Source organism: Monodelphis domestica, chromosome 1, assembly GCF_027887165.1.
Source record: "Monodelphis domestica isolate mMonDom1 chromosome 1, mMonDom1.pri, whole genome shotgun sequence".
Lineage (NCBI taxonomy): Eukaryota > Metazoa > Chordata > Mammalia > Didelphimorphia > Didelphidae > Monodelphis > Monodelphis domestica.
Genome location: NC_077227.1, coordinates 469,674,737 through 469,702,595, shown reverse-complemented (window position 1 = coordinate 469,702,595; position 27,859 = coordinate 469,674,737). Strand labels below are relative to the sequence as shown.

The 27,859-nt window shown below is 45.2% G+C and overlaps 1 protein-coding gene across 4 annotated transcripts in view; it reads right to left on the bottom strand.

The window, feature by feature from the left end:
• RXRA (retinoid X receptor alpha) overlaps window positions 1-27,859 on the bottom strand; it is a 467,242-nt gene that overhangs the window by 131,352 nt on the left and 308,031 nt on the right. The window contains exon 1 of one of the 4 annotated variants that reach the window (XM_056812679.1): window positions 18,312-20,205. The exons of 2 other annotated variants lie outside the window; for them this stretch is intronic. Coding sequence is in view for 1 of the 2 variants with exons in the window: in XM_056812677.1 (XP_056668655.1) it covers window positions 2,117-2,192 (76 nt within the window). In the remaining variant the exon portion in view is untranslated. Of the gene's footprint in view, window positions 1-2,116; window positions 7,884-18,311; window positions 20,206-27,859 lie in introns of those variants that run through there. One more of the 4 variants, XM_056812677.1, reaches the window with a different exon arrangement.

The window sequence follows — 27,859 nt, the reverse complement described above, 5'->3', positions numbered from 1 at the left end:
ATAAATCAGTTCCTCTTATTTTGGGGGAGGGGAAGTTACAGAGTATTTTACATGTTCTAAAATGTGTATTATCTGTATGTTTTCTGTCTCCTCAATTAAGCCACAAAACCCTTGAAGGCAAGGACCTTGCCCCTTAAGTCCCATTCTCCAGATGACTAATCCCCATCTTGGTATCTACTTAATTCTCAAATAATGTCACTGGCTGATCATCTTTGAACAAGTGAGGAAAAACACTCTTGCCAGCAGCACTGGCATTTGTCCAATACCATCCACCTAGGGGAATGTAAAGACAATCCAAGTCCCAAGGCAAATGATTTGGGAATGAATGGGTAGAACTCAGGCTAGGAACTGGGAGTTGGGTGAGGACATCATCACCTCTCTCACGAATTATTATAAAACCCTTCTAGTCAGTCTCCCTGCTTTCAGTCTCCCCCTTCTCTGATCCAGTTGCCACACAGCTGTCAAAATAGATTCCCTACAGCACAGATATTGCAAGGGGAGCTCTCTTGCTCAGAAACCTTTAGGAATTCCCTACTATCTCTAGGATAAAATGCAAACTCTTTTATCTTGACATTCAAGGCTTACCATCATCTGGCTTCAACCTATTTTTCCAACCCAAACTCAAACCACCCCTATTAATACACTTTAGAATTCAGCCAAACTGCTCTACTAGCTGTACCCCAAACTTGACATTGCATCTCCTATTTCCATAATTGGCCCCACTACCTGGAATTACGTCTTCATCATCTCTGTCTTTCAGAATCTTTCTCTTACTTCGATACTTGGCCCAGATGTTGCCTACTCTGGGAAACCTTTCCTGTTCTCCTCAATTAGTACTCCCTTCCCTCCTCAAATAATCTTTGTACATGCTCTATACCTGTAATGGGGAAAATTTTATCTTCTGGGAGAGGTTATAATATTGAACAATGGCCGCCAAATTCACATACCCATAGTAGAAGATAAACTCGTGATAGCCAAGGATTGTTTCTTTTTTCCCCTTAGATATCTAGCAAAATATCTTTAAAATATACAGTACTTAAGAGACAACTGTTGAATTCAGTTGAACGTGATTTAATTGGGTTCCCATATTGTCCCTATCTGGGTACGGTTTGGTAAAATGATTAGACTTGTTTCTCTTGGCTTTGGAAGGCAAATGTTCACTCCACTGCCCTCTGTACACCCACACCAACAATATTACACAGTAATATTCATTATCCCCATTAAACTCTCTGAGGACCCCACGAAAATCAGTCCATCACACAAACACGCAGCAGCATCACCATCGCCATCTCCACCATCTGCTTTGTAGCAAGAAGCCAGTGATGGACTTTGCATACAAGTAAGACTCCCCAGAACAGTAAAACAGATTGTCCATAAAGGGGGGAGGCAGGGTAAAGTTAAAAACAACCATCGCTCCACAGCTCACATCCCCTCTCAAGTTTGCCCTGGGTCAGGAAATGAGAATTTTGCCCTCACTGCAGAGAATTTCTAGGCCCCACTAATTCCATGAGAGATTCCCAGAGTGCTACAACAGCACTGAGGAGTGGGGGGGAGGGGGGGGGCAGAAGAGGCTTTGGAGGGAAATAGAAAGGAGGGAAAGAGGAAGAAAGAGAAAGAGTAAGGAATAAAGAAGCCAGAGCTGCTGAATTACACACCCGATTGCTTGTCCTAATCTAATAACTCCTGACAAAAAACTGCAATGAAGAAAGGTAGGTGGGAAAGCTGATGACGCCATAAAGGAAAGGCCTCTGGGTGCGGAGTCAGAGATCCAGGTTCTTGTTCCAGTCCGGCCTGCCCCTGAGCTCTGTGACCTTGTCAGAAAGGCTTTGGCCGCTCCACCCCTTTTCCCACAACAGTGGGCTGCTAGAGACTCCAATCTGGCTTTGCAGGCTACGGAACTGTCCCTCCTCCACACTGTAACTTGGCGGGTTGTCATGCTCGTCTCCTCGCCCCAGAGCCATCACCCAAAGCTAAGAGGAAAACCAAGTAGAAGGAAACTCACTGGAGTGAAGAGCTCAGGGTCCCATCTTCCCACCTTTTAATGATCCCTCCTCACCCAGCTTTGCCGGCTGATGCCAACAGCCCAATTCCCTTGTCTGCAACCCGACGTGCTCACCTGCCAGCCTTCTCCGGTCCCCCCCAAACCTGGGCAAGGCTCCTCCAGAAATAGAGGTGAGCAGGTGTAGCCTCATTGGGAAGGAGTGCCTGCGGGGCTGCCTCCAGGAAGCCAGGTACCCAAGGCTGTGGTTGGACCACGGCCCCGCCAGCCCTTCTCTGCAAAGGGTCGGGCAGTCTGCGATGGGAAAAGGGTTCCGGAGGGCTGTCCAGAACCAAGTCAGGCCGATGCCACACAGAGTGGACTGCCTTGCAACTCTCCACAGACAAGTGGCCCAACAACAGAAACCTCTGTGGGGAAGAGGAGCTGCCTAAGGAGGATCTGGGCTGGGGGCAGCGTATTTAATGTTTCTTAAGGCAGGCCATTTCCCCTTTTCCCAGTGCCCCGCCTCACTCTCTCAATCACCTGCTGACCACAGCGTATTTGATTGGTGGGACCACAAGGGATTCTTGAAAATTCAGAAGAGAATCCAAGACTTCCTGGTTTCCATACTAAAGGAGAGAGTCTCTAGGTGATGGCATATCTGGGCCCAGGCTCCTTACTTTCACAAACAGGCCAGAGAAAAAGCCAGTGGGGACAGAGGGGTTCTCCCAGCTGGTGGGTCAAAAGACCTGAGATTCACTCATAGAAAGGGAGTTCCAGTTCCAGACCTATCCCCAACAGTGACCCAGGCAACCATTCCTTTCCTACTTCCCTGTGTTACACCACTCTTTTCCTGGGGCCTGGCTTTGTCACTCATTCACCGGTGACCTGGCACCATAGTTGAGGAAGAACAGAGACAGCAGAAATTATTTGGATGATTGAAGCCTGGAAAACGAAGAGCATAATAAAAGAAAATAAAGATCCTGCCACATAAGAAACACCTGAAGGTCCTGGGGATATTTCACCAGTCAGTCAGTCCCTTACTCTGTGCGAGGCACTGTGGTGCCAAGAGCTGGGGGGTATTTTTGTAGGTTAGTCGTGTTTAGTCATAGCCAACTCTTTGGGATCCCATTTGGGATTGTCTTAGCAGAGATACTGAAGTGGTTTGTCATTTCTTCTCCAGATAATTTTACAGATGAGGAAATTGAGGCAAATAATTATCCAGGGTCACACAACTAGGAAGAATATGAGGCTGAATTTGAACACAGATCTTCCTAACTCCAGGCTGAGCATTCTATCCATGGTACCACCTTCTGGGGTCAGAAGAGCTATGGAGTAGAAAAAGGGGGAAATGGGTTTTGTCCTCAAGGAGACTACATTCTAATGGGGGGAGGGGGAGGCATGGTATGTATGTAAGTGGGTACATACAAGACATATACAGAGTAGATAGAAGGTGAGGCTTGGGCTGAGTCTTGTAGGAAGCCAGAAAAACCATGAGGCAGGTGGAGGCAAAGGGGAAAAGGAAGCAGAGAAGACTCAAGGGGTGCAGGGTTGCTGTTTTCCAGTTTTTAAAGTGCTATTGTGTGGAAAGGGGATTCGGACTATGTCAGAGGAAGAAATCAGGTGAAATGAGAAAACTGCAAATGGGTAAATTTAAGAAAAACTGAAAAACTGGCGGAACTATGCAGAAGTGAAATGAGGCAGTGAGTTGCTCCTGCTGGAGGGTCTTGAAACAACCTGAATAATCCTGGCGGATAGGTTACAGAGGAGGTTCTAATTAAAGAATAGTTTGAGCTAGATGAGGGCAGCTAAGGTGGCACAGTGGATGGGGTGCCAGGCTGAACTTCATGAGTTCAAATCTGGCCTCAGATACTCGCTAAGTGCCTGGGGGCAAGTCACTTAGCCCTGCTGGTCTCAACTTCCTCATCTATATAATGAGCTGGAGAAGGAGGTGGCAAAGCACTCACGTATCTTTGCCTAGAAAACCCCAAATAAGATCATGAAGAGTCAGACATGACTGAAAAATGACTGAACAATAGTTTGCAAAGAGCTAGATGGTGTAGTGAATGGAGCCCTGGGCTTGGAATCAGGAAAACTTATCTTCATAAATTCAAATCCAGGCTCTAACACTTAGTAGCTGTGTGGCCCTCAGCAAGTCGCTTAACTCTGCTTGCCTCAGTTACTTCATCTGTCAAATGAGCTGGAGAAGAACATGGCAAACCACTCCAATATCTTTGCCAAGAAAACCCCAAATGGGGTCACAAAGAGTCAGAATGACAAAAAATGACTAAACAACAACAACAATCCCTAAAATTCTGTGATATTGTGTCCTTGGGCAAAATCACCTCCCCTTAATTGGGAGAATGTTCTAAAATTCAACTCTTTTTATGAAGTCAGGACCAAAAACCCTGAGGGTCTCCACCTTGCCCTCCTAGCCCAACTTTAAGAGAGCTGTCTCACTCTACACAAAAATGAAGCCAAAGGGGGCAGTTGGGTGGCTCTGTGAATTGAGAGTCAGGCCTAGAGATGGGAAGTTCTGGATTCAAATCTAGCCTCAGATACTTTCTAGCTGGGTGACCCTAGGCTAGTCACTTCACCCCCATTGCCTAGCCCTTACAGCTCTTCTGACACAGTATTGATTCTAAGATGGAAGGTAAGGGTTTAAAAGAATTTTTTTTTAATGAAATCTAAGAGAAGAAACCAGAAGCACTCCTTCAACAACCACAGCCCCCAGAATGTCAGTGGGAAAAGACCTGGATTTGTAATCATGAGATCCTAAGGATCATAGATTTAGAGTTAGAAGTGTTCTCAGAAGCCATCCTTTCCAACCTCTTCATTTGACAGCTGACTAAAGTCCCAGTGAGAAAAAGGGACTCGTCAGGTGTGGGATTTAAACTCCCAATCCGAGCACTTTTTTTTCAGTTTCATGCCGAATCAAGAGGACCAGAGTTCAAATCCTGACTCGACTTCCCATTTGTATAAGCCATAATATCCCCTCTGTGGGCCTCCTGCATTTTCTTCCTCCATAAAATAGGGAGTATGAGACACGTCACCTCCAACATGTCTTCCTGATCAAAATCTAGAATCCTAAACTGAGAAAGCGATCCTCGTCTTTGTCTCCACCCCCTCCCTCTGATCTAAGACACACAGGGCTTAATCGCACCCTTTTTTTATATTCAGGTGGAGAAACTGAGCCCCCGAGAGGGAAAATGAAAGTGACGGGATGGCGGTCCCACCGCGGGGCTAATACCCAGGTCTCCGGCTCTGCGGAGACTCCTTTCCTCTGCCCCAGGGCCGGACTGCAGGAAGCCGGGGGGGAGGGGCTGAGGGGAGTAGCGGGGAGCCGGCCGTCGCTATTTCTCAGAACCACAAGCCCTCCTCAGCCCACACAAGGGAGGGATTCTTCCAACACACAGAATGCCTTTTGTGGGGCTCCGGGAGGCAGCAGGACCCCTACAGCTGCCGGCGTGCTCAGAGAAAGTGCTACATCCTCGAGGCACTCCTTCCTGGCGGCCCTCCCCCCTCCCCGCTTCAGGGGACCCTGCCCGGAAGCTGTTCCGAAAAAGCCGCTAGTCACCGAAGGCTGAGGAGCCGTGCGGCTCCCAGAATGGGGAACCTCCCTTGGGGTCTGTGGTCAGCCAGTCAAAATCACTACCCTGGAAAGCTCCGAGAGGCACCGACTCGAAACTAAAATGGCATCCAGGGAAGAGGGGCCCAGGGAGACTGCGTGCAGGTCACCCCGCGGGGGCTCTTTTTTTTTTTTTTTTAATCCTTCCCTTCTGTCTTAAGAGCAACACTAAGTATGGGTTCCAAGGCAAAGGAGCAGTAAGGGTTAGACCATCGGGGTGAAGTGACTTAACCAGGGTCACACAGTGAGGAAATATCCGAGGCTGGATTTAAACCCAGGGCCTTCCCTCTCCAGACCCGACTTTCTATTTCTATGGCCTGAGCCACCTCATGCATGGCCTTTTATTGCACCAGAAGATCACTCACTCATTCCATCAAGCATGAAGAATTCATTGGGAAACTACCACGTGTGGCAGACCAGAGTTTAAAAAACAAAAACAAAAAACCCTGCCTTTCAGGGGCTGCTTACATTCTATCATGGGAAACAACCCAGTCCAAGAGTTGGATAACAGAGAAAATTCAAGTTCAAGCCTAACCTGGGACCTGTAAGGACTGTGTGACCTTGGGCAAGTCACTGAAGCTGGTTGCCTCTGTTTCCTCAGCTATAAAAGGGATGAGATCATCATAGCTCTCACCGCCCAGGATTGTTTTGAGAATCAAACAAGGCAACAATTGTACAGAGCTTTAAAGCACTATATAAATGCTAGATAGTCTTCTGTGTGTGTGTATAAAATAAATGCAGGGCAGCTGGGGGGAAGGGAAAAAGGGGGATCAGGAAATATCTCTGATAAGAAGGAACAGATGCTTGAGCTGAGCTTTGAAGGAATCTGGGGATTCTAAGAGACAGAAGTGGGAGCAAGTACATTCCAGGCCCAGGGGATGATAACCACTACGAAGGAGCAGAGATTTGTGTTCTTTTGACTCCAGTTCTGAGTCTTTCAGGCTTACATTGTTTTTGCCTTTCTCAATCAGGAAGTCCTTTCTTCTGTTTAATTTTGATTTCTGCCTCTAGAATTTCAGCTCATTTCCTATTGGTAATACACTAACATAAATACAGATATAAAGATATAGAAATATATATTTATATATACACACACACTTCTCAGTATCTGGATCCATACACGCATATTTTCTTTTGGATATAACCAGGGCAGAAATTCATTTTGCTTGACTATACATGTTTGGAACAAGGGTAATGTTTTTTTCTTTTTATTCTTCATGGGGGGGGGGGGGGAGGTGGAAGGGAGAGAAGGCAGGTTTTTGATGATTAAAAAAGATAAAACTCAATTGAAAACAATTTTCTCAGGTTTTTTAACTCTTATGTTGTGGTTGAGTCATGTCCAATTCTTTGCGACCCCGTTTGAGATTTTCTGGGCAAAGATATTGGAGAGTAGTTTACCATTTCCTTCAACAGTTCATTTGACAGACAAGGAAACTAAGGCAAGTAGGGTAGTGCCTTGCCCAGGTTCACACAGCTAGTGGAGGCTCATTTTGAACTTGGGTCTTCTTGACTCCAGACTCAGCACTCTATCCACTGCACCACCTAGCCACCCTTGACCATTTTTTAATTTTATCAAAGAACTTCCAGAGTTATCAAATCTTTAATAATAATAATAATAGATACCATTTATAGAGTGTTTACTCTATGCTAAGCAGAGTGCTATAAGCACTTTACAATTACTATTTCATTGGATCCTTGCAATCCTGGGAACTAGATGCTAATATCTTCCCCATTTTACAGATGAGGGAAACTGAGACAGACAGAGGTTAAATGACCTGCCCAGGGGTCACACAGCTAGGAAGCATCTGGAATCGGACTGGAACTCAGGTCTTCCTGACTCTAGGCTGGTCACTCTATCCACCACACCACTACTTTGTGTGGGGAAAAGGAGAATTATTTTTAAGTATTATCCCCATTTGAGGAATGAGAAAAACTAAGGCGGAAGGAATCTGCCATTTCTTCAACGTCATAGACGGCGGTATCAGAGCAGAGACTAGAACCTGCTCCACCAGAAGGGTCCTTGCTGGGTAACAGCCTGGAGTCAGACTCCGCTTCCTCTTCATGGGATCTAATCCCTGTCCCTCTAGAAAAATCATAAAGGTGGAATAGTAACAGGATTTAGAGTAAGAAGAAATCGGAGAGATTATCTCTACCAACTTCCCATTTTTCAGATGGGAGATGAGAAAACTGAGGCTCTCAGAGAGAAAGCAATTCGCTCATTGTCACAACAGGCAATAAAGAAGAACGCTGAGATTTCAATCCAGCCCCTTCTACTCCAAATCTAGTTTACTAGGCCATGTCTTACCTCCGACACTGGGCAGGGAAATCATAAGCAGGGCTGACCACAGCTACTCCCCACATTCCCCGGCTTCTCCAGGGAGATCCTGGCCAGCCCCCTTGGGAAAAGCACTTCAGGTTGGGGTTGGAGGGGGCCCCCCTAGGAAACAGACATTCCAGCCCACATCTCTGTCACCACTCACAATGTCTTCCTTTCTCTACAGCCCTGCTACACACACACAAGTCACAGAATGACAGATTTCCTGTTCTTTCCACTACCCATGAGCTCAAGAAAAATATGAGCGTGTGTGTGTGTGTGTGTGTGTGTGTGTGTGTGTGTGTGTGTGTGTGTGTGTGTGTGTAAATGCAAGGAAAGACACAGGACGGAGACTTTTGATCAGAGATAAGGAGAAGTCACTGACGGCTTTCGGAGGTCCCCTCCCCGGGACTGGGCCATGGAGCACACACCACCCACTCGCAGCAACTTTCCAATGGGCCTATGGAATTCCCTGAAAACACTCGCTTCTTTATTGGCTTGTGGTCATTACTCATTTTTATAACCGGTCTAGCACTTCAGTTGAACACTGTGACTAATCTTAACTTCAACACACCACAGAGGTCAGATTGTTTAACTCTTTGAGAACCTGGTCCCAGAAGCCACTGGGGCACACACCCTGTCCTCTTCCGGTTCCTAGACACACACACACACACACACACACACACACCAGCAGTCACACACACACACACACACACACACCAGCAGTCACACACACACACACACACACACACACACACACCGGCAGTGGGAGGGAGTCACACAGCCAGTACTGGAGGGGAGGACAAGGATTGGGTCTGAGCTGTAGACTGACCAAGGGTACGACTCTCCACACAGCATTTTCTCTTTAACCACAACTTTTCCATCCTAGCTTCAAGTAAACTTCTCTAAATCTATCCATTTTATCTCCACCTGGGGGTGTTGACAGCTGGTCCAGGATCATTCCCTACCAGCTCTTGTCTAAGGAACGATTTGGTAATATTCAGGCAAAAGCAGCGTCATCCTAACAACTAATAGCTAACATTTAAATAGTGATTCAAAGGGGGCAGCTGGGTGGCTCAGTGGATTGAGAGCCAGGAGGTCCTGGGTTCAAATCTGGCCTCAGACACTTCCCAGCTGTGTGACCCTGGGCAAGTCATTTATCCCCCCTTGCCTAACCTTTAACCACTCTTCTGCCTTGCAATGAATACATAGTATTGCCTCTAAAACAGAAGGTAAGGTTCCTGGTTGTTGTTTTTAAATAATGTTACCATCGCCCCTTTGTCTAGCCCTTACTGCTCTTCTGCTCTAGAATGAATACATAGTATTCATCGTAAAACAGAAAGTAAGGTTTGTGTGTGATTTTTAATAATGTTTTCAAGTCTGCAAAGCACTGTAGATACGCTGCCTCCATGGCATTTTAAAGATGGGCACACTAGCTAGCTAAATGACTTACACTTGGCAACACAACTGGCAAATGTGGGGAACAAGACTGGAATCCAAGTTTCTTGACTCAAGTGAATCATTCTTGATCCTCAAATGAGATGAAATGTATAAAACACTCTGCAAAACTTAATGCCGTGTAGAAATCTTCCTTTTTATTATGACTCTCCATTGGTCTCAGAAAGCATTGCCCAAAAGACAAGTGTATAATAGCAGTGTATAATAAATTAAAGACCAGTGTATAATAGCAGAACGAATACTGAACTAGGAATCAGTTCCCCAAACCAAGAATCATATCCCAAAATAGGGGAACAATTTTTGAATCCCATCTTGGCTTTTTTTTTTTAATCCCTTACCTTTTGTCTTAGAATCAATACTGGATATTGGTTCTAAGGCAGAAGAGTGATAAGAGCTAGGCAATGGGGATCAAGTGACTTGCCCAGGGTCACACAGCTTGGAAGCATCAGAAATCACATTTGAACCCAGGACCTCCCCTCTCTAGGCCTGGAGCCACCCAGTGCCCCCTAGCTTGACATTTATTAGCCAAGACTACTGGCAAGTCCTTTTCTGTAAAAGAAAATAATGATACTTACTCTACTTGCCTCCTAAAGATTTTAAAAGAATTAAACACAGAAAGTACTAGGGGGCTTGCCTAGTCAAAGCTCCTCATTTTATAGATAGATAGGAAAACTGAGGCCTAGACAAGTCATAGGTCCAAATCACACAGGCAGGAAGAGGATGCGCCAGGATTCCAAACTAGGTCTTCTAACTTCACCTAAGTGCTACCATCATACTATAACCCTTTAAAATAGCTTAGAAACGTGAGTTGTTATTGTTCTAGCAGAAAAGGAAGCCAGGGCCCACTGGGGACACCCGCCCCACCACCCCAGGGAGAACTAGAGAGAGACAAAGGACCCTGCATCTACGTAGAAGACTGTGTCACCCCCAGTTGAAAATCTCTTCCCATTTACTCTCCTGTGTTTATGGAGAACAATTCCACTCCTAAGTACAGACCACATCGTGGAGAACCCATCACATACCTTGAGAGAATAATGGAGTTTTTTCTCAGAGTTTTCTTTTCCAGGCCAAAAGTCACCACATTTTTTCCTTTTTCCAAAAGACATCTCTTCTAATCTTTTTAGTCATCTTGGCTACTCTTCTCCGAACTAACTTTCCCATTTCTCTTCATGATGTTTAAAAGTTCAGAGACCAACACTGGGCACCATCCTGTGATAAATGTCTGACTAATGCGGAGAATTGAGAAAGACTTATATTTAAGCCTTTGCCCCTGTCACACTCCCTTCCCTTCGCAGAATGACTCTCTTGCTTCAGAGTGACTTGATACTGCTGACTCAGGGTCAGTTTGTGGTCAACCATGAGCCTCAGCTTTTTTACATTTATCACCTAGTTAGTCTTTCCCTATCCCCTGATGGGCATTGGGAATTTTGGGGTTCCTATGTGAACCTTCTTTCTTACATTTTAAGAGTCTTGCTTTTATGAGTCTCTCTCTCTCTCTCTGTCTCTCTCTCTCTGTCTCTCTCTGTCTCTCTCTGTCTCTCTCTGTCTCTCTCTCTCTGTCTCTCTCTCTGTCTCTCTCTCTGTCTCTCTCTCTCTCTCCCTCTCTCCCTCCCTCTCTCTCTCTCTCCCTCTCTCCCTCCCTCTCTCTCTCTCTCTCTCTCTCTCTCTCTCTCTCTCTCTCTCTCTCTCTCTCTCTCTCTCTCTCTCTCTCTCTCTCTCTCTCTCTCTCTCTCTCTCTCTCTTTCCCAATATGGTGCCATGTATTGAAACTACAGAGATTTGGATTCAAAAGACCTAGAGTCGGGGGGCAGCTGGGTAGCTTGGTGGATTGAGAGCCAAGTCCAGAGATAGGAGGTCCTGTGTTCAAATCTGGCCTCAGACACTTCCTAGCTATGTGACCCTGGGCAAGTCACATTTGAACCAAGGACCTCCTATGTCCAGGTCTTGTTCTGTGCTTGCATTTTAATAGAAGATTCTTAAAGATTGAAAAATTTTAAGAGAACAGCTTGTTGGCTCAGTAGATTGAAAGCCAGGCCTAGACATGGGAGGTCCTGGGTTCAAAATCTGGCCTCAGACCCTTCCTAGCTGGGTGACCCTGACCAAGTCACTTAACCCCCATGGCCTAGTCCTCACCACTCTTCTGCCTTAGAACCAATACACAGTATTGATTCTAAGACAGAAGGTGAGGGTTTAAAAAAGAAAAAAAAAACAAAACTAGAGTCTACACCCCCCCCCCACACACACACACACACGTCATGTAATCTGGTTCACTTTTTTATGTCACTTTACTCCTGGCCTTGGCATTTTCTTCTGTAAAATATGAATAATATTATTTGACTTGGAGAACTCAATGAAAGTCATATAATCTAAGGGCATCAGTGATTAAAAGAAAGGTTTCAGAGATACTAAAATAGTTCTAGTAGCACTTTTTGTGATAGCAAAACAAAGTAAGTAATCATCAATTAGGGGATTGGCCTAACAAACTATGGTGCCTAAATGTAATGAAAGAACAGAGAACCATGCAAAGACTTACATGAACTGATAGAAAGTGAATTGAACAGAACCAGAAAAGCAAAAAGAAAGAATAATGGCAACAAAAAATCTAAATTGAAGGCCTTGAAACTATGATCAAAAGCTTGTAATCAAAGAATTTCTCATCACTAGAGACAGAGTACAACAAGTACAATACTGTGTTGCACTTATATCAGACTTGGGGAAAGTTTTATTCCCCCTTTTCTTTCTTATAAGAGACTTTCCTATAAGAGACTCTTCATTAAGATAGAGAGAAAAAGAGAGAAATACTGCAAAATGAAGGTGATTTAAAAACAAAAGATATCAGTAATTTTTAAATTAAATATGCTTAGCCCCTCAAAAAATGTGAGTGATAATATCTGCCCTGTCTAACCGCTAAGGCTGTTACAAAGAAAACATTTGAAAACTAAGAAGTATTACAATTAGACACTGTACCCTAAGACCTACTAGGCCTTTCAGTCCACTCTATGGCTGAATTCTCTTATGTGTGTTATAAGTAACTTGACAGCAGAAATCGTCCTGCTTATCTATTTGTAACCCTGATCCAGGTGAACCTCCTCATTTTATAAATTAAGAAAGTGGGGCCCAGAAAAGTCAAGATCAGAGGAAGTAGGTCGAAGAACTGAGTTTCAAATCTGTATCAGTAGATGACAAATCTAGTACTTTTTACATGAAATCCTGATGCTCAGTCTAAATAGTAATGTTTCCTATCCTAAAAGCATTTCAAAGGTACCGCTGAATTAGGAAAGAATCAAATTGAATCATTATTGATGGAGTGTCTACTCTGTGCTAAGTGCTAGGGAGAAAAGGATAGGCAAAAGACATGCCTGTGATCAATGAGTTCATAATCTAATGGTAAGGACAGCAAGCAAACAGCTTTGTACAAACAAGGTACATACAGAGTAAACTGGAGATAATTAACAGAGGGAAGGAAAGATCGTCTTCATGAATCTGTTCCTGACTCTAGAGGTTCACCAATGTGGATTGCTCTCAAGTTTCCTTATCTTTTGTTTTGGGTTTTGGTAAAGTTTCTTTTCAGATTCCTATCTTCAATTCCATTTTCTCCTCATCCTCACTATTCACTGATCCCTCATTGTCTGACTCAAAGAACGCCTGATAAAATCCCAACCCTAGGGAGTTTTAGGGAGTACCATCCTAATCCAAAAACAGTTGTGCTATCTCTCTTTTTAGCCCCCTACCTTTCATCTTAGAGTCAATACTCTATATTGGTTCCAAGGCAAAAGAGTGGTAAGGGCTAGGCAAAGGGGGTTAAGTGACTTGCCCAGGGTCACACAGCTAGGTATCTGAGGTCAGATTTGAACCTAGAACCTCCTGTCTCTAGACCTGACTCTCAATCCACTGCCCCAGAAGAGCTTTCAATGTAAAGGCGACATGTATTCCATGTTCATCTGTGTCATTAAACAAGCCATGTGATTTTAGGCAAATAAATGTAGGCCTCAGTTTCCCCTTTAGTAAAATGAGTAGGGAGATGAGTGGGTTGGAAACTAAATGGTCTCTAAATTTCTTTTCCAGCTTTAATCTTGTAGCAAAAGATCTGGATTTAAATTATTATTTGGATACTTAACACCTAGAGTGAGCTTAGACAAATCATGAGCCTCCCTGGGCCTCAGGGACCTTATCTGAAGAATGAAAGGTTCAGTCTAGCCTTCTAGTTCTAGTTATATGATTTTATGATTCTAGCAAAGGAGCTAAAACTCTCTCACAAAGCTCCTAATTTCTGTTATGGATAGGATTCCACAGAGGTGCTGAGCTGGGACTATCCTCACCCTTAATCTCTATGTGATCACCAAGCCCAACGGGCACACCTGGGTGACGAGGTTCCCAAGGCACTCTCTGCCTGCTGCTCTATATCCACATCACATCTACCTGGGTAAACAGGCACAACTCAACAACTGGAATGGGCACTCAGTTCTTGGGTCCCTGGCCCTTTGCAGATAAGCTGGGAAGATTCCTCCTATAACACTTTAAGAAGGATTCGGACAAATTGGGAGTGTGTCCAGAGGAAAGCAGCAGCCTGGAAGATGAGAGGACTGGGGGGGGGGGGGGGGAGCATGCTATAGGTAAATTGGTTGGTGGAACTTGGGATGCTAAGCCTAGAGAAAAGAAAGTGCAGAGGAGATACCATAGATAGCTTTGAGTCTATAGGAAAGGCTGCTATTTAACCCAGAAGAAAGAAAGAAGAAAGTTCAGTTTCTCAAAACAGACCTAGGCACAATGGGTAGAAAAGCTGCACCAAGGTGGGATTTGAGCTCAATTTAAGGGAAATCTTCCTAACATTTGAATCGACCCAAAAGTAAAATTGGCTGCTTCAGGAAGTAATTGAGTTCTGAACCATTGTGGGTCTTTAAAAGATAGAAGGCCCCTTGTGTTAGTGAAAGGGGATTCTTTTTTTTTTTTAATTGATGGGATTAGATCTGAGGCCTTAGGTGGTACAGCAGATAAAGTCTGGAGTAAGAAAGGCACAAGTTCAAATCTGACCTGGGACACTCACTAGCTTTGTGACCCTGAACAAGTCAATCCACCTCTGTTTGCCTCCATTTCCTCCACTGTAAACTTCCAGAATGGCTAGGTGGATCAAATAAGATATTTGTAAAGAACTTAAAGCAGTGCCTGGAATATAGTAGGTGCTTGATAAAAGCTTGCTTCCCTCCTTCCAAAGTTGAGGTCCTAGGGGGTAGAAGTGAGTTTATTGCAGCCAGCCCTTCACCGCAGAGTCCTTCGGGCCAATACACCATTCCTGTGGTCTCTATGGCCTCTCTTTAACAAAAGGAAAACTAGATAAGTCCACAGGACTCTGCTGGGGTCCAGAGGAAAAGTGGGTCGCTTGTCCCCAGAGAGGCAGTGTAGGAGCAAGGAAAGGAGAGAGATCTGCCCTCAGCTGGGCCTCTCTACAATCACGTGACCCAGAGCTTATCTATGTGTCAGTTTCTTCATTTGTAAAATATCCGTCATCACCAAGACCACAGAAGCTAGAGCTAGGAAAGATCCTCAGATGTCACCTAGCACAAAGCTCCTCATTTTATAGTCATGGGCACTGAGAAATCACAGAAGCTAAATGTGATTGCTGCAAAATCACACAAGTATTTAGGAAGAGATGCTGTATGTGAAATCAGATCTTATGACTCCAAAATCTACCCTGTCCCTTCCACCTCCAAAGTACTACAATTCCACATATCTTTATCCTCAGAGCTCAACAGATACTTAATGAGATCATCTTATTTATTCCCCCTTGCTTTGTTTGGATTCAACTATAGGAAGAAAGAAACCAAGCCTAGAGACTTGAACCTAGAAACAGAGACAGGAACCTAGAAAACTAGGTTCATATCTGGCCTCAGACACTTCCTAGCTGTGTGACCCTGAACAAGTCATTTGAGAAGAGAAGAGAAGAGAAGAGAAGAAGAGAGAGAAGAGAAGAGAAGAGAAGAGAAGAGAAGAGAAGAGAAGAGAAGAGAAGAGAAGAGAAGAGAAGAGAAGAGAGAGAAGAGAAGAGAAGAGAAGAGAGAGAAGCAGTTATAACTTTACAGATTGGAGCTGTTTGTTATACTATCGATGATGGTGGTATTCTTCCCACTAATGGGGTCATAGAATTTAGTCAGAAGGGAGCACCACATCCAAATCTGTCTTTACCAAAGGGAACCAGACACTAGCCAGGCCACTCCAAGGTTCCTGATCCCAATAGCCTCTAGGGCGGAAGGCCAAAAAGTCAATGTCCAGCTTTTTGGTCTCCTCCCTCATCTTCTAAGCCCCCCCAACCCCCAGCACTCAAAGCTGCCCTACTGGGCCTCAGCCTCTGCACCCCCCCCCATGCCCTGGCACCTTCTTTTAAAGTCCCCTCTCTGGATTCCACCAGGCACAAGGTTGCCCAAGTCATCTTGGCCCCAAGCCCAGGGAAGGAGCAATTCTTTGCCTAGTGAAAGCACCCGCAGACATACAACGCAACAGACCGAGAAACGTCAAACCCCAGCTTCCTTCCTAGTCACACTCAGGCAACACCAACAGAGCCTGTGGCTGAAGCTAAGAAGACGGTCTGGATAAATATAGCCCAAATGACCACACCTCACCAAACCAGGGGGCAGGCTGGGCTGCCCCTCTGGGCCTCTGCTCTCTCCAGCTCTAGGGCTGAGCTATTACTGGATTCCTAGCCTGGTGGGGGTTGAATGTTCTTTTGCACAGCTGCTGCTGCCAGGGGCCAAAGCCAACAGGGGTAACTTTGGTTCACTGTAAGGGCCTCAACTGGACTCCCTGGGCCTCACGGAGGCTGAGGGTAAGAGGCTAGCTGGCTGGCTGGCTAGCTGGCTGGCTGGAGTGAGGACAGGCAAAACCAGGAAAAAAGAGAAACAAAACAAAACAAAAGTTTCCTTCTGGCTGAACTCCCATCTCCACCCAAAGGATGCTCTAGGAATGACCTGAATTCTTTTGGCCAACCATCTCCAGATGGGAGGCCTGGCGCTGGCAAGATTGCAGTACTATATAGCAGACAGGCTCTAGCCCAAAATTAAAAGATAAAATAAAAAGGTCTCTTCTGGGGTTTCAGTGATTTTTTTTTTAAATTCCCTTCACCTCTTTCACTGCATCTAGGATCAAGAATCCTATAATAAAGTGAGACCTGGAAAGAGACCAGAGAGGCCACTGTGAACACTCCTTCATTTTACAAATGGGAAAAGTGAGGCCTGGAATGCAGAAGTAGATTGTTCACACAGATAACAAGGTGCCAGGGCAGGACTCAAACTGAGGTCTCCCCCCCCACTCCAAATCCAGTGTTCTTTCCATCATACCACACACATCTGTAGGCAGTGTCAGAGCATAGGTTCAAATCCCCATCTCCCATCAGCAATCTAGGACCCTTTCCATTAGGGCTCCTAGTATCTGATTCCCACAATATCCCTGAGAAACATGCATAGGAGATACAATGGCCCCTACTGCATAGAAAGGAAAACAAGTCCAACAAAAGGAAATGCCTGAGTTCAAGTCACTTAATTACCAATCCAGTGTTCTTTACAAAAATAAAAAAAAATTTTATTTTTAAAAATACAAAATTGCTGGATGGTCAAATCCAGATATTAAGGCCTGTCATTACAGTTTACGGAAGGCACAGTTTACGGAGGCAGCCTAGATTAGGTGAAAAAGCACTGCCCTGGAAATGGAGAGATACAGCATCTAGCTCTCCCTCCATCACTAACAAACTGGGATCTTCAGTAAGTGGGCCTCGGCTGTCTCATCTATAAAGAGGAGGTCACATGTTATTACAAGACCCTGAGGGGTGGGGCAAGAAAAAACCTTAAAGATCCTCCAAACCCCTGAGTTTCTACAGAGAAGTCACTGAGGCCCCAGGAGCGCTGAAGTGATGGACCCAAGGTTCCCCAGGTGACAGCACAGCCACCGGGACGCCAACCGACAGCCTCTGTGGCAATAATCCAAAGCTCCTTCGGCTTCACTGGGAGCCCAAAAGGGGAGCAGCTAATGTTCGTGAGCCCCTCAGATTGAGTCAAAGTTTGGCTTATTCACGGAAAGCAATCAATACGGCACTTCTCAGAAACTGTAGCTTTTTGTTATTATTCAGCCACTTCAGTCCTGTCCGACTCTGTGACCCCATTTGGGGTTTTCTTGGCAAAGATGCTGGACTGGTTGGCCATTTCCTCCTCCAGCTCATGGTGTCGATGAGGAAACTGAGGCAAACTGTGCGGCTTGCCTAGGGTTGCCTAGCTAGTAAGCGTCTGAGGCCCCACACTCTCTTCACTGCACCACCTAGCTGTCTGAAAATGTGCCTAGGGCCTGGGGTTTCTGGGTGCTGGTATGGCGGACAAGGCAACAGGGGGGCGGTGTGGCTTGCCTGCAGAGGCCGTCCTCAGCGCTGCCACAAACAGAAGGCATCTCTCCATCGCAGAGAGAAGGGACTTGGGAATCTTGCCCTGCCCCTTCACACCTGCGGGCTTTCCCAGGCCTGGACAAGCTGAGATTTGTCGGCAGAGAAGCCCAGCGTGTGTCAGAGCCAGTGGTGACAGTCAGAGGCCATCCAATTGGCTAGTATGTTTTTCCTTCTCTCTCACTGGCTCTGAATCTTGGCACTGATGCAGGTGATAAGGGCTGGGGAAAGAACAAAACCCTGTGGGGAGGGGACATGGAACAGACATGAACCCGCTGCCCACAGAACAGGGGAAATGGGAAGCACAGCGGGATCTGAATTCTGCGCTGCCACAGTGAGAGCCTGAGCCAAGCACTCTCCTTCTCTCCCGGACCTCAGTTTCCCCATCTGTAAAATCAGGAGGTTGACTGGATGATCTCTATATTCTAATCACCTTCTACCTCCTCTTCCCAAATCTCCCCCTTCTGTAGCTCCTTCCAGGCCTTCCTCCCTCCTCCGCCATCTCCCACACACACACCTGCTCTTCCTTCTCCCCTCGGTTGGGTCGTCCCCTAGAGCAACCTCCTTCCCACTCGGCAGCCCTGTGCCAGCCGGGCTCACAGCGCCCCAGCTCGTAAAAGGGCAAGACCACGAGGCGCACATCCCGAAGGAAGGACGACTGTTCCTTAAATGTAAACAAGCTGGCGGGTTCCCATGCCAGGGGCTGGGCGGCCAGCCTGCAGCTGTGGCCGCACACCCAGAGCACGCACCCCCGCCGTGATCGGGCGGGCCCGGCCCGGACGACTCACGGAGCCTGGCATGCTGTCTCAGGTTCCCGCTGGGCTGGGATGGAGCAAGAAGGCAGGCAAACTGCTCTCTGCGCTGACCCACCTGTCTGGACTTGATCCTGGCAGGCACCGGATGGGCCCAACAGAAACGCCAGCAAGGGGGACGGGGAAGCCGACTGCCTCTCTCTTACAAGGCTCCCCTCTTCTGCTTTAAGAGCGGCTGCCCTTTGGGCGAGATCCGTTTCCCCTTCAAATGCAGATAATTATACTTGAAACACCTACCATCCGGGTCTGGGGTAAGAAAGTGTTTTATGAACCCAAGAGCTACACAATGTCAGCTGAATTATATGGGGGCGCGACATTGGTGGAACCGGTCTATTTAAAGACCTAGCCCCATTCCACACTGGTGATGTCCACATTTCCCTTTTAGATGCGGACAAGCTCTTCCTTCTCTCTCCTGTTGTCCGGGAGGCAGAGTCAGACGGACAAACGGACAAGGTGCGTGGAGAAAGGACATCCAGGCGCTAGGTAGTTACCACCCAAGCAGGACTGGGTTTTACAATCAGAATTTCCACTCCATTCCAAAAGCGGCTCTTCTAATTACTTCCTGGTGAGAAGACCCTAGCTTAAATGTTTCTAGACCTTGGTGTCTTTATCTGTAAAATGAGAGGATTGGATTCTATAATTCCAAAGTTGACTTAAAAGCCAAAGGTGTCCCAAGGACAGACCTAGAGGATAATCTGGACACTAAAGATGAGCCTTTGGGGCAGCTGGGTGGCTCAGTGTTTTGAGAGCCAGGCCTAGAGACAGGAGGTCCTGGTTCAAATCTGACCTTAGACCCTTCCTAGCTGTGTGACCCCTGGACAAGTCTACTGACCCCCCATTGCCTAGTCCTTACCACTCTTCTGCCTCAGAACCAATACATAGTATTGATTCTAAGATGGAAGGAAAGGGTTAAAAAAAAAAAGTAAAGATGGAGCCCTAACTTCCTGACCCAAGGCTCTACTAATGACCCAGGGTCAGAGACCTATTCATTCAATTCACTCACTCACTCAGTCCATCAGCACTCATTATAATATGTGAGAGGCGGATGCTTTCAGAACTTCCTGAAGACCCATGAAATGCTGCACTATTACTAATAAAATAATAAGTAACACCTATACAAAACACTTCAATATTTTCTTTTTTTTTTCATTTTTACTTTACTTTTTATTTCATTTTTTCTTTTCATTTGTTATCCCATTTCATACCCAAAACAATCCCACAAGAAGGTAGTGCTGTGTGTTATTACCACTACTTTACGGATGAAAAAAACTGGGGTCTAAAGAAGTTAAGGTGATGGTCAATATCACACGAGGCAATGTTGCACAGTAAAAAGCTTTCGTGACTACTGACAAGGCAGAGTCTTTGAGGGTTTGTTTTTCTGTCTGTAAAGTGGGCATAATGATACCTGTAGTGATATGTGTGGACATCCTCTCACACCTGCCAGGATCATATGACCACAGATTTAAAGGCCAAAAGGGGCCTTAGAGGACCAGTCCAACCCTCTCATTTTGTTGAAGAAGAATCTGAAGCTGAAAGCAGTGATTTTCCTAAGATAATAAATGAGTGTGAGACAGAATTTGAACCGACTTCTCCTGCCAGTTCCAACTCCAGTACCATGTTACCTCTCAAGTGTTGTCTGAGATCAAATGAATAGAAAAAATCTTTTGGTAGTGGCAAAAAACTGGAAATTGAGGAGTTGTCTTTCACTTGGGGAATGGATGAAGGAGGCGTGGTATATGGTTGCAATGGAAACGACTGCACCATAAGAAATGAGGAACAGGATGAGATCAGAGAAACCTAGAAAAAGCCTTATGTGCTAACTGATGCAGAACCAGAGAGAAGTGTATACAGTAACAGAACATATAATGAACAACTGTGAAGGCCTAAACGATCATCAGCAAAACAAGGTTCCAAGTAATCCAAGGGACCCAGGATGAAAAATGTTCTCCTGAGCCAAAGAGGGAACTGTTGGAGTCTGATTGCAGATCAAAGCATGCCATCTTCCACCTTACTTCCTTCATTAGTTTTTTATTACATATGTGATATGTGTCTTCTATCATGACACAAGCAATAGGGAAATATGTATTGCATGAAAGCACTTGGTATAGCCTATCTCCGATTAATTTACCACCTCAGAGAAAGTTAGGAGAAGGGAGGTAAAGGAAACTCTGAATCCTAAAATGCCAGGAAAAAAAATGTTAAAAATGTGTAACTGCAGCCTAGAGATGGGAGGTCCTAGGTTCAAATCTGGCCTCAGACACTTCCCAGCTGTGTGATCCTGGACAAGTCACTTGACCCCCATTGCCTAGCCCTTACCACTCTTCTGCCTTGGAGCCAATACACAGTATTGATTCCAAGACGGAAGGTGAGGGTTTTGGGGTGGGGGGGAGAGTGAACTGAAAAAAAATTTTTTTTAACTATTTTAAAATGAAATAGCATACAAAAAGTAGTCCCTAAAACTTAAAGGGCTACATAAATGCTATTATTATAACCATTGAGTGGCAAAGGGGGTGTCTGAATGCATTCTAAGACTTGTGGTCTTTCTATCACACTATTTGGCCTCATTAAATCCAATTCACAGCAGGACCTGATTAGCTGGTTGAGAATTCACTCTCCCTGGAGTTCTGGTCTATCCAGGGAAAGAAGGGACCAAAGGCAAAACAGAGTGAGTGAACTGGAACCAAATAGAAGGGATATACAGTGAGCCCTTCTTCTGCCTTTTGGAATTTCTTTCTGCCTTTTGGAATTTCTGATGGACTCAAATACTCAGCTCCATCCATCAGGAGCAGACTCACTCCCACTGCTAGGGAAATGACTCACACAAGTAGGGCCCAAAGCAGAATGGCCGCTTAGTAGGCACCCGGCCAGCTCTCACCCATCGACACATGCAGGGTGTTTACAGTCTCATTAAAAGCTCTCAACATGCATCAGCTGTGCAGCTGGGAAGCCTACCTTTGGTGTCCGCTAGTGTCCAGACAACCATAAAGATGGTGACCAAATCCAAATCACCAGCATCCACAACTAAAAAGATTCCTGTCTATCCACTCAGGCTATAGGCATAAATAAGCCGTGGTAGGCTGGACCAGTAGAGACATCTGGATTTTCACCAGTTTTTATATGCAGAATAGCAATCTCTAAGAACGGGCTTGTAGACACTTCTCTGAAGGACTGAAAAGAAATGTGCACTTCCTCTAGTCCCTTGCCTAAGAGAATTCCTCATTTCAACAGGGATGTCCCAGAGACATCTCAAACTCAACTTGTACAGAACAAGCCCTCTTCTCTTCCCCACTCAACTATTTTTCTTGAAGAGAGCACCATCTTTCAGCTTCCCAGGCTCAAACCCTCATTTCCTTGACTTATCACTCTCTTTCAACCTCATATAATATAATCAGTTGCCTAATATTGCCCTTTCCACCTCTATCATATCAATCTCCTTCTGCTCATGACAGAGCTCCCACCTTAGTTCAAGCCCTCATCACCTCTCACCTAGATTATTGCAACAGCCTCCTAATTGGTCTCTCAGCCTCAAGTCTCTCACCACACTCCTAGTCATCCTCCACTCTGCTATTAAAATGATTTTCCTTTAATGCAGATGTGACTATGTCACTCCTCTACTAATTCAACTCCAATGACTCCCTACGGCCTCTAGAATAAAATGGAAAATCCTCTATTCATCTTTTAAATCTCTTCACAATTTAGCCTCGTTTTATCTTTCCAACCTCAAGACATGGCTCCCCCCTCCCAGGCTCAGTCACACCTCTCTCTCTCTCTCCCTCCCTTCCTCTCTCTCTTTCCCTCTCTCCTCTCTCTCTTTCCTTCCCTCCCTCCCTCCCTCCCTCTCTCCTCTCTCTCTTTCCCTCTCTCTCTCTTTCCCTTTCTCTTTCTCTCTCTCCCTCTCTCTCTCTCTCTCTCTCTCTCTCCCTCCCTTCCTCTCTCTCTTTCTCCCTCTCTCTCTCTTTCCCTCTCTCCTCTCTCTCTTTCCTTCCCTCCCTCCCTCCCTCCCTCCCTCTCTCCTCTCTCTCTTTCCCTCTCTCTCTCTTTCCCTTTCTCTTTCTCTCTCTCCCTCTCTCTTTCTCTCTCATCCTTCCTCTCTTTCCCTCTCTTGTCCTCTCTCTAACTCTCTTGTCCTCTCTCCCCCCTTCCTCCCCTCCCCCTCTCTATCTTTGGTGTCTCTGCCTCTCTCTGTCTCTATCCAACTCCCCCTCCCTCACACACACTGATCCAAATTCTATATCTGTGCCTTTGCTTTGAACATCCCCCATACCTGCAATACACTTCCCCTTCTCACCTTGGCATTACTAATTCACTCTCTTCCTTCAAGGCACAGATCCAGCACCAGCTTCTATATGAACAAACCTTTCCTGATCCCCTTAACTGCTGTTGTCCTCCATCCCAAACTACCTTGTTTTTAGCAGCCTTGTAATTACTCATATTTGTTCCCCTTACACTTATTCTTTTTATATTAACATAGATTCCTGTTGACTCCACATCTGAAGGTAAATGCCTTACACATAAACAATGTTTTTACTCTCTGCATTTGAAGCCCTAGTGTGTAGTGAGGTGTCTGGCATGTAGAAGGCACTTAATAAATGTTTGTTAATTGACTGATTGTTTCAATATCAAATGTAGTCATTCGATGTGCTCTGGAAACCTTCAAGTGCCATATAAATGTCAGCTATTGACACTATTATCTATCAAATGCAGCTAATGAAGACCTGGGTCACCTCTTCCAAATGAAACAACAAATGCTAAGGTACGCTGAAAAATGTAACGAACGCAATAAATGGAAAGAAGTAGCCTTGTTGTCATCCTGGATCCCACACATCTTCAAGGCACACCACCCCAACTAGGCAGCTATTCTAGCACAAAGAGATTCTCCTCTCTCTCTCTCTCTCTCTCTCTCTCTCTCTCTCTCTCTCTCTCTCTCTCTCTCTCTCTCTCTCTCTCTCTCTCTCTCTCTCTCTCTCTCTCTCCCCCCCTCCAAAATAAAAAATACATGCAATCGGTGCTTCTAGCAAAGTCATCCTTAGGGACATTGGAGCCAGAAAGAGTACCCTCCCTATAATCTAGTCCCCAACCCCATGGGCATTCCCTTCTAAAGCTCTGGAGGGGTTCTCAATTTTTTGTGTGTGTCCCTGGACCCCTTTGGCAGTCTGATAAAGTCCATAGATTCCTTTGTAGAATTTTGTTTATAAAAGCAGACAATAAAATAAATAGGATTACAAAGGAAACTAGTTATACTAAAATACAGTTATCAAAATATTTTATAAAAAACAAGTTCATGGCCTCCAAACTGAGAGCCTTTGCTCTAGGGGCTCCCACTCCTACTATCCTCATCTTATTCCCTCTCCTGGTTTCTATTACAGCAGTTAAATCGGTCATTTGCCACCAGCACCAGCCAAATCTGCTTCAAATTATTCAAACAATGCTGGGCCCTGAGTAGACCTGTAGTCTGCCTCAGATTTATTTTTATTTTAAGTGATTTCTCAAACTCCACCAACATTACAAAAACAGTTACTATCATCCCACCACCTTTCTGCAAGGCCAGCGATGCTGACCAGGCTGACCAGTTAAGGAAGGGAAATAGGGAGAATAACAGGGAGGGGGCCGGGATAGAGTGAGCTTGAGGGGAAGGTTTACAGCGCTTGGTCTCCTTGGAAGATGAGGTCTTGCAGGACTCCACAAAAAGAGATGGGAGGGAAAGAGGTGGTAGACAGAGAAGGAGAGGAGCACTGATTGAAGAAGAATTGGTCAATACAAGGGGCAGGGGGAGAAAACAATGTTAAAAATTATTTTGCATGTAGTGCAAGAAGATGAAAAAAGAAAGGAAAAAATACAAGAGTTGGGGGCTCCATGTTAACCCAACTAATGAGCTGGGGGGGGGGCCCTTCAGATTTTTCCAGAGGCTGGAAATTTTGGCATGCCTGCAAGAACATGGAAGCCACCAACACTGCGCCCAGAACATCAGACTACCTGGAAAGCTCACAAAGGGCCCCACGACTTGATATCTTAATGCCTCTGGGATTGGTGAAAGCCTGGATACCAACAACCACATCAGTATGGGGCTGTTCTGCAAAATAGTTTCCTTATCTGTAAACGGGGTAGCTGGACAAACTATACAAGAAGAACAGAGGAGATCATCTCATCTTAGAAATAAGGAAACAGTCCCAAAGGTGTAAGTGATTTGCTCAAGGGTTGCATAAGTAGAAAAGGAGATTTAAGGTCCCTCAATTCAAACTCTAGAGACTATAGTCCACCAACAATCAAATATACAAATATGTGAAGAACAGAACCAGACCCAGAGCTAGAAAGAAACTGTGGCTATTTGTCCAACCCTATTAATTTTATAACTGAGGAAATGATGGCAGGCATGAAATAAGAGGACTACAATTTGAACTCAGGCCCTCTGACCGCTGAGCCAATGTTATTCTGCTATAACACAAAGCTTTGCATATCATTCAAAACCTCTGGTTCCTTTCCAAGTTCCAAACATTACAAATGTCTTTCTGATAACACTAGAGAATCAGCCAGGTTTCTTCCCCTGCATGGGGGGCATAAACTTTTTAAGAAATGTATTTTGGGGGTCAGCTAAATGGCTGATTGACAGAGAACCAGGCCTGGGGATGGGAGGTCTGGGATTCAAATTTACTCTCAACATACTTCCTAGATGTGTGACTCTGGGCAGGTCACTTAACCCACTTAATTATGTCCTTACTGCTCTTCTGCCTGGGCACCAATGTTTAATATCAATTCTAAGACAGAAAGTAAAGTTTGATTTAAAATAGATATATTTTAAATATATATTAAATGTCACTGGTTTCCTTTGTAATCTTGTGGAATTTATTTTATGCATTTAAAAAATCATTCCTATGAAAAGGAATCCATAGGTTTTACCACTTTGCGAAAGGGGTCCTGAGCATTCATGCCTCTGTGTGCACATGTACAGATTTAAAAACACCCATCATAGAGGGAAAGAAGTTTATACCCTCCCTGGCTGCAATCTCAATTTTTAAATTGCAAACTCTTGTGGTTGTACGCTTCATTTCAGGACATTAATCCTCACCTCTACCAATTGCTATAGAGCTATTTGTTTGTGTTTTCAGTTAAAATTCCTTTCACAGTTAAGAATTTGCATTGCTTCTTGAGATAACTGGTGAGACTTCAGGCTTGTCCCAAGATACAAAAAAATGTCCTTTTAACCTCCTCACTGCTTCTCCTAACCCTCCTTCAACGAGAAACAACAAGCTTCCATTCTTCAAGCGGAACCAACTCCAGCTCCAACCCAATAAGTTCTCCTTCCTCAGAACTCCTTCAGTTCCTATCCCATTCAGCCTTGTAAAATTTGGTTGACTTTGGGACCTCAGAGACAATTTCATCCAACTTCCTCATTTTATAAATGAGAAAATTGGACCCCACTGAGTTGCCCCAAGGTCACAAAATTAAGCGTCAGACCCCAGAGTCAGGGTTCATTCTACTGCCTCCCCAATGTATGTGTTTTTTTCTTCTCTAGCCACTAACGATCCCTTAAGAACCTCCCTTCTATGCCTTACATATTCCATGTCTTACACTTTTCCCTAACCAGCAGCCTATGATAAAGATACTCAGAAGATGCCTGTTGACCGGCTGACTCAATGATGGAGTCAAACTCAGATCCCTCGTCCTGGCGAAAGGGCGAAAGGATGCCGGAGAGGAACGACATGTGTTTGCCTTGACACCGACAGCGGAGCAGCAGGACTGGGAGGGGAATCCATGGGTCTTGCTTGCTCCACAACACCAGCCCTTCCGTGCACAGGATGGATGAGGACAATGTGCTTAAAGCCACCGAGAGGAAACCAAACAGAATTTATTCCAAGAAAAGAAGCCAGTTCTTAACCTCATCCAACCCTGAAGGGACCATCCTTCTTCCCCAGGCCTTCTCCAGGCCCAGCTGCCAGACTAACGGGCCTTCTGGTAAGCACAGCGGGCTGGGCAGGACCTCTGGCCGCTGGGCAGGAAGCACACCGAGGCATCAAACGCAGGAAGGATGCTCCAAGTGTTTCCCTCGGCCAATCCAGGATGGGGGCTGGATGCTGAGAATTAAGACTCCAAAAATTTAGAGCCGGAAGAGAGTTATGAGCTTGTCAAATACAGCTCCCTCAATGCTGGCTCACTGATTCCAATTCTTCTCATTTTACACATGAGGAAAATGAGTATCTAAGAGGGAAGAGAGACTCGTCTAAGATCACACGGGCAGTAAATACACAGCAGGGGCAGAATCTCTTAACTCCAAATCCAGGGCTATTTCCAGCAAATTCCTTCCTTTTAAAATCTGTTCTTTGGTCTGAGTAAATTTTTGGTCTCCAAAGATTATCCTGGGCCCCAGTGGACAGGAAATGGAAAATGTGAATTCCTTGCTAGCCCTCCCCACCTGTCACAGGTGATTCCACACACATTCCACAGGGAAGGGCACATTCCCCCAAGTGTGCAATCCCAGAGCAGATTTATGACCCCAACATAATAAGATCTTAATGAGCCCCATTCAGGCAGACCTCGTTCCCTACCCCCACCCCATATTCTTTTCCCGGCTTCTGAAATTTGACTCATTTATGAAAAGGGAAAACTCAATTACCACAAGTCGTTAGTTTCTAGAATATAACTTTCTTGTTATTAATAATAATGGCTGGCATCTTGGCTCTCAGCTATCAGGACATCTACATACAGCATGGCAGCCTCCTGTGGAAGGTAGAGCCTGGGCTTCCTTCCTCTTTTACACATCCAAAACAAAGGAAGGCTCCAGGCTGCGCTGCAGAGGGGCTTTTTGACAGACCGGGAACGTCCTTGTTGGAAGTTCCTTATTTCAAAAAAAGTCAGTCTCAAATCTATTATTGTTAATAATGAAAATATGTTGGAAAAAATAATGAAAATAATAATAATGATGAAAATAATAATGCCAGCTTTTTAAAACTATGTATAAAGTCCCTCCATGAGGAGTCTATGATATAGGAAAAAAAAATTTTTTAGACTACACCCATGATTTCTTCCTTCAAGGCAGAGAACTCCCAGTGAAGATGTGCTCTGCTAAGAAAATGGGGACTCTCCCACAAGTTTTGGTCCTGGAGAGTTCCTCCCAAGACACCACAGCTTAAGTGCCGTTCCCAGGGTCACATGGTTCGTGAGTGTCAGAGGCAAGATTTAAATCTCTGTCTTTCCTCTTCCAGGACCAGGTCTCCATATCCTCTATCAGGCTTCCTTTCCTGGGCTCCACAGTGGGAGT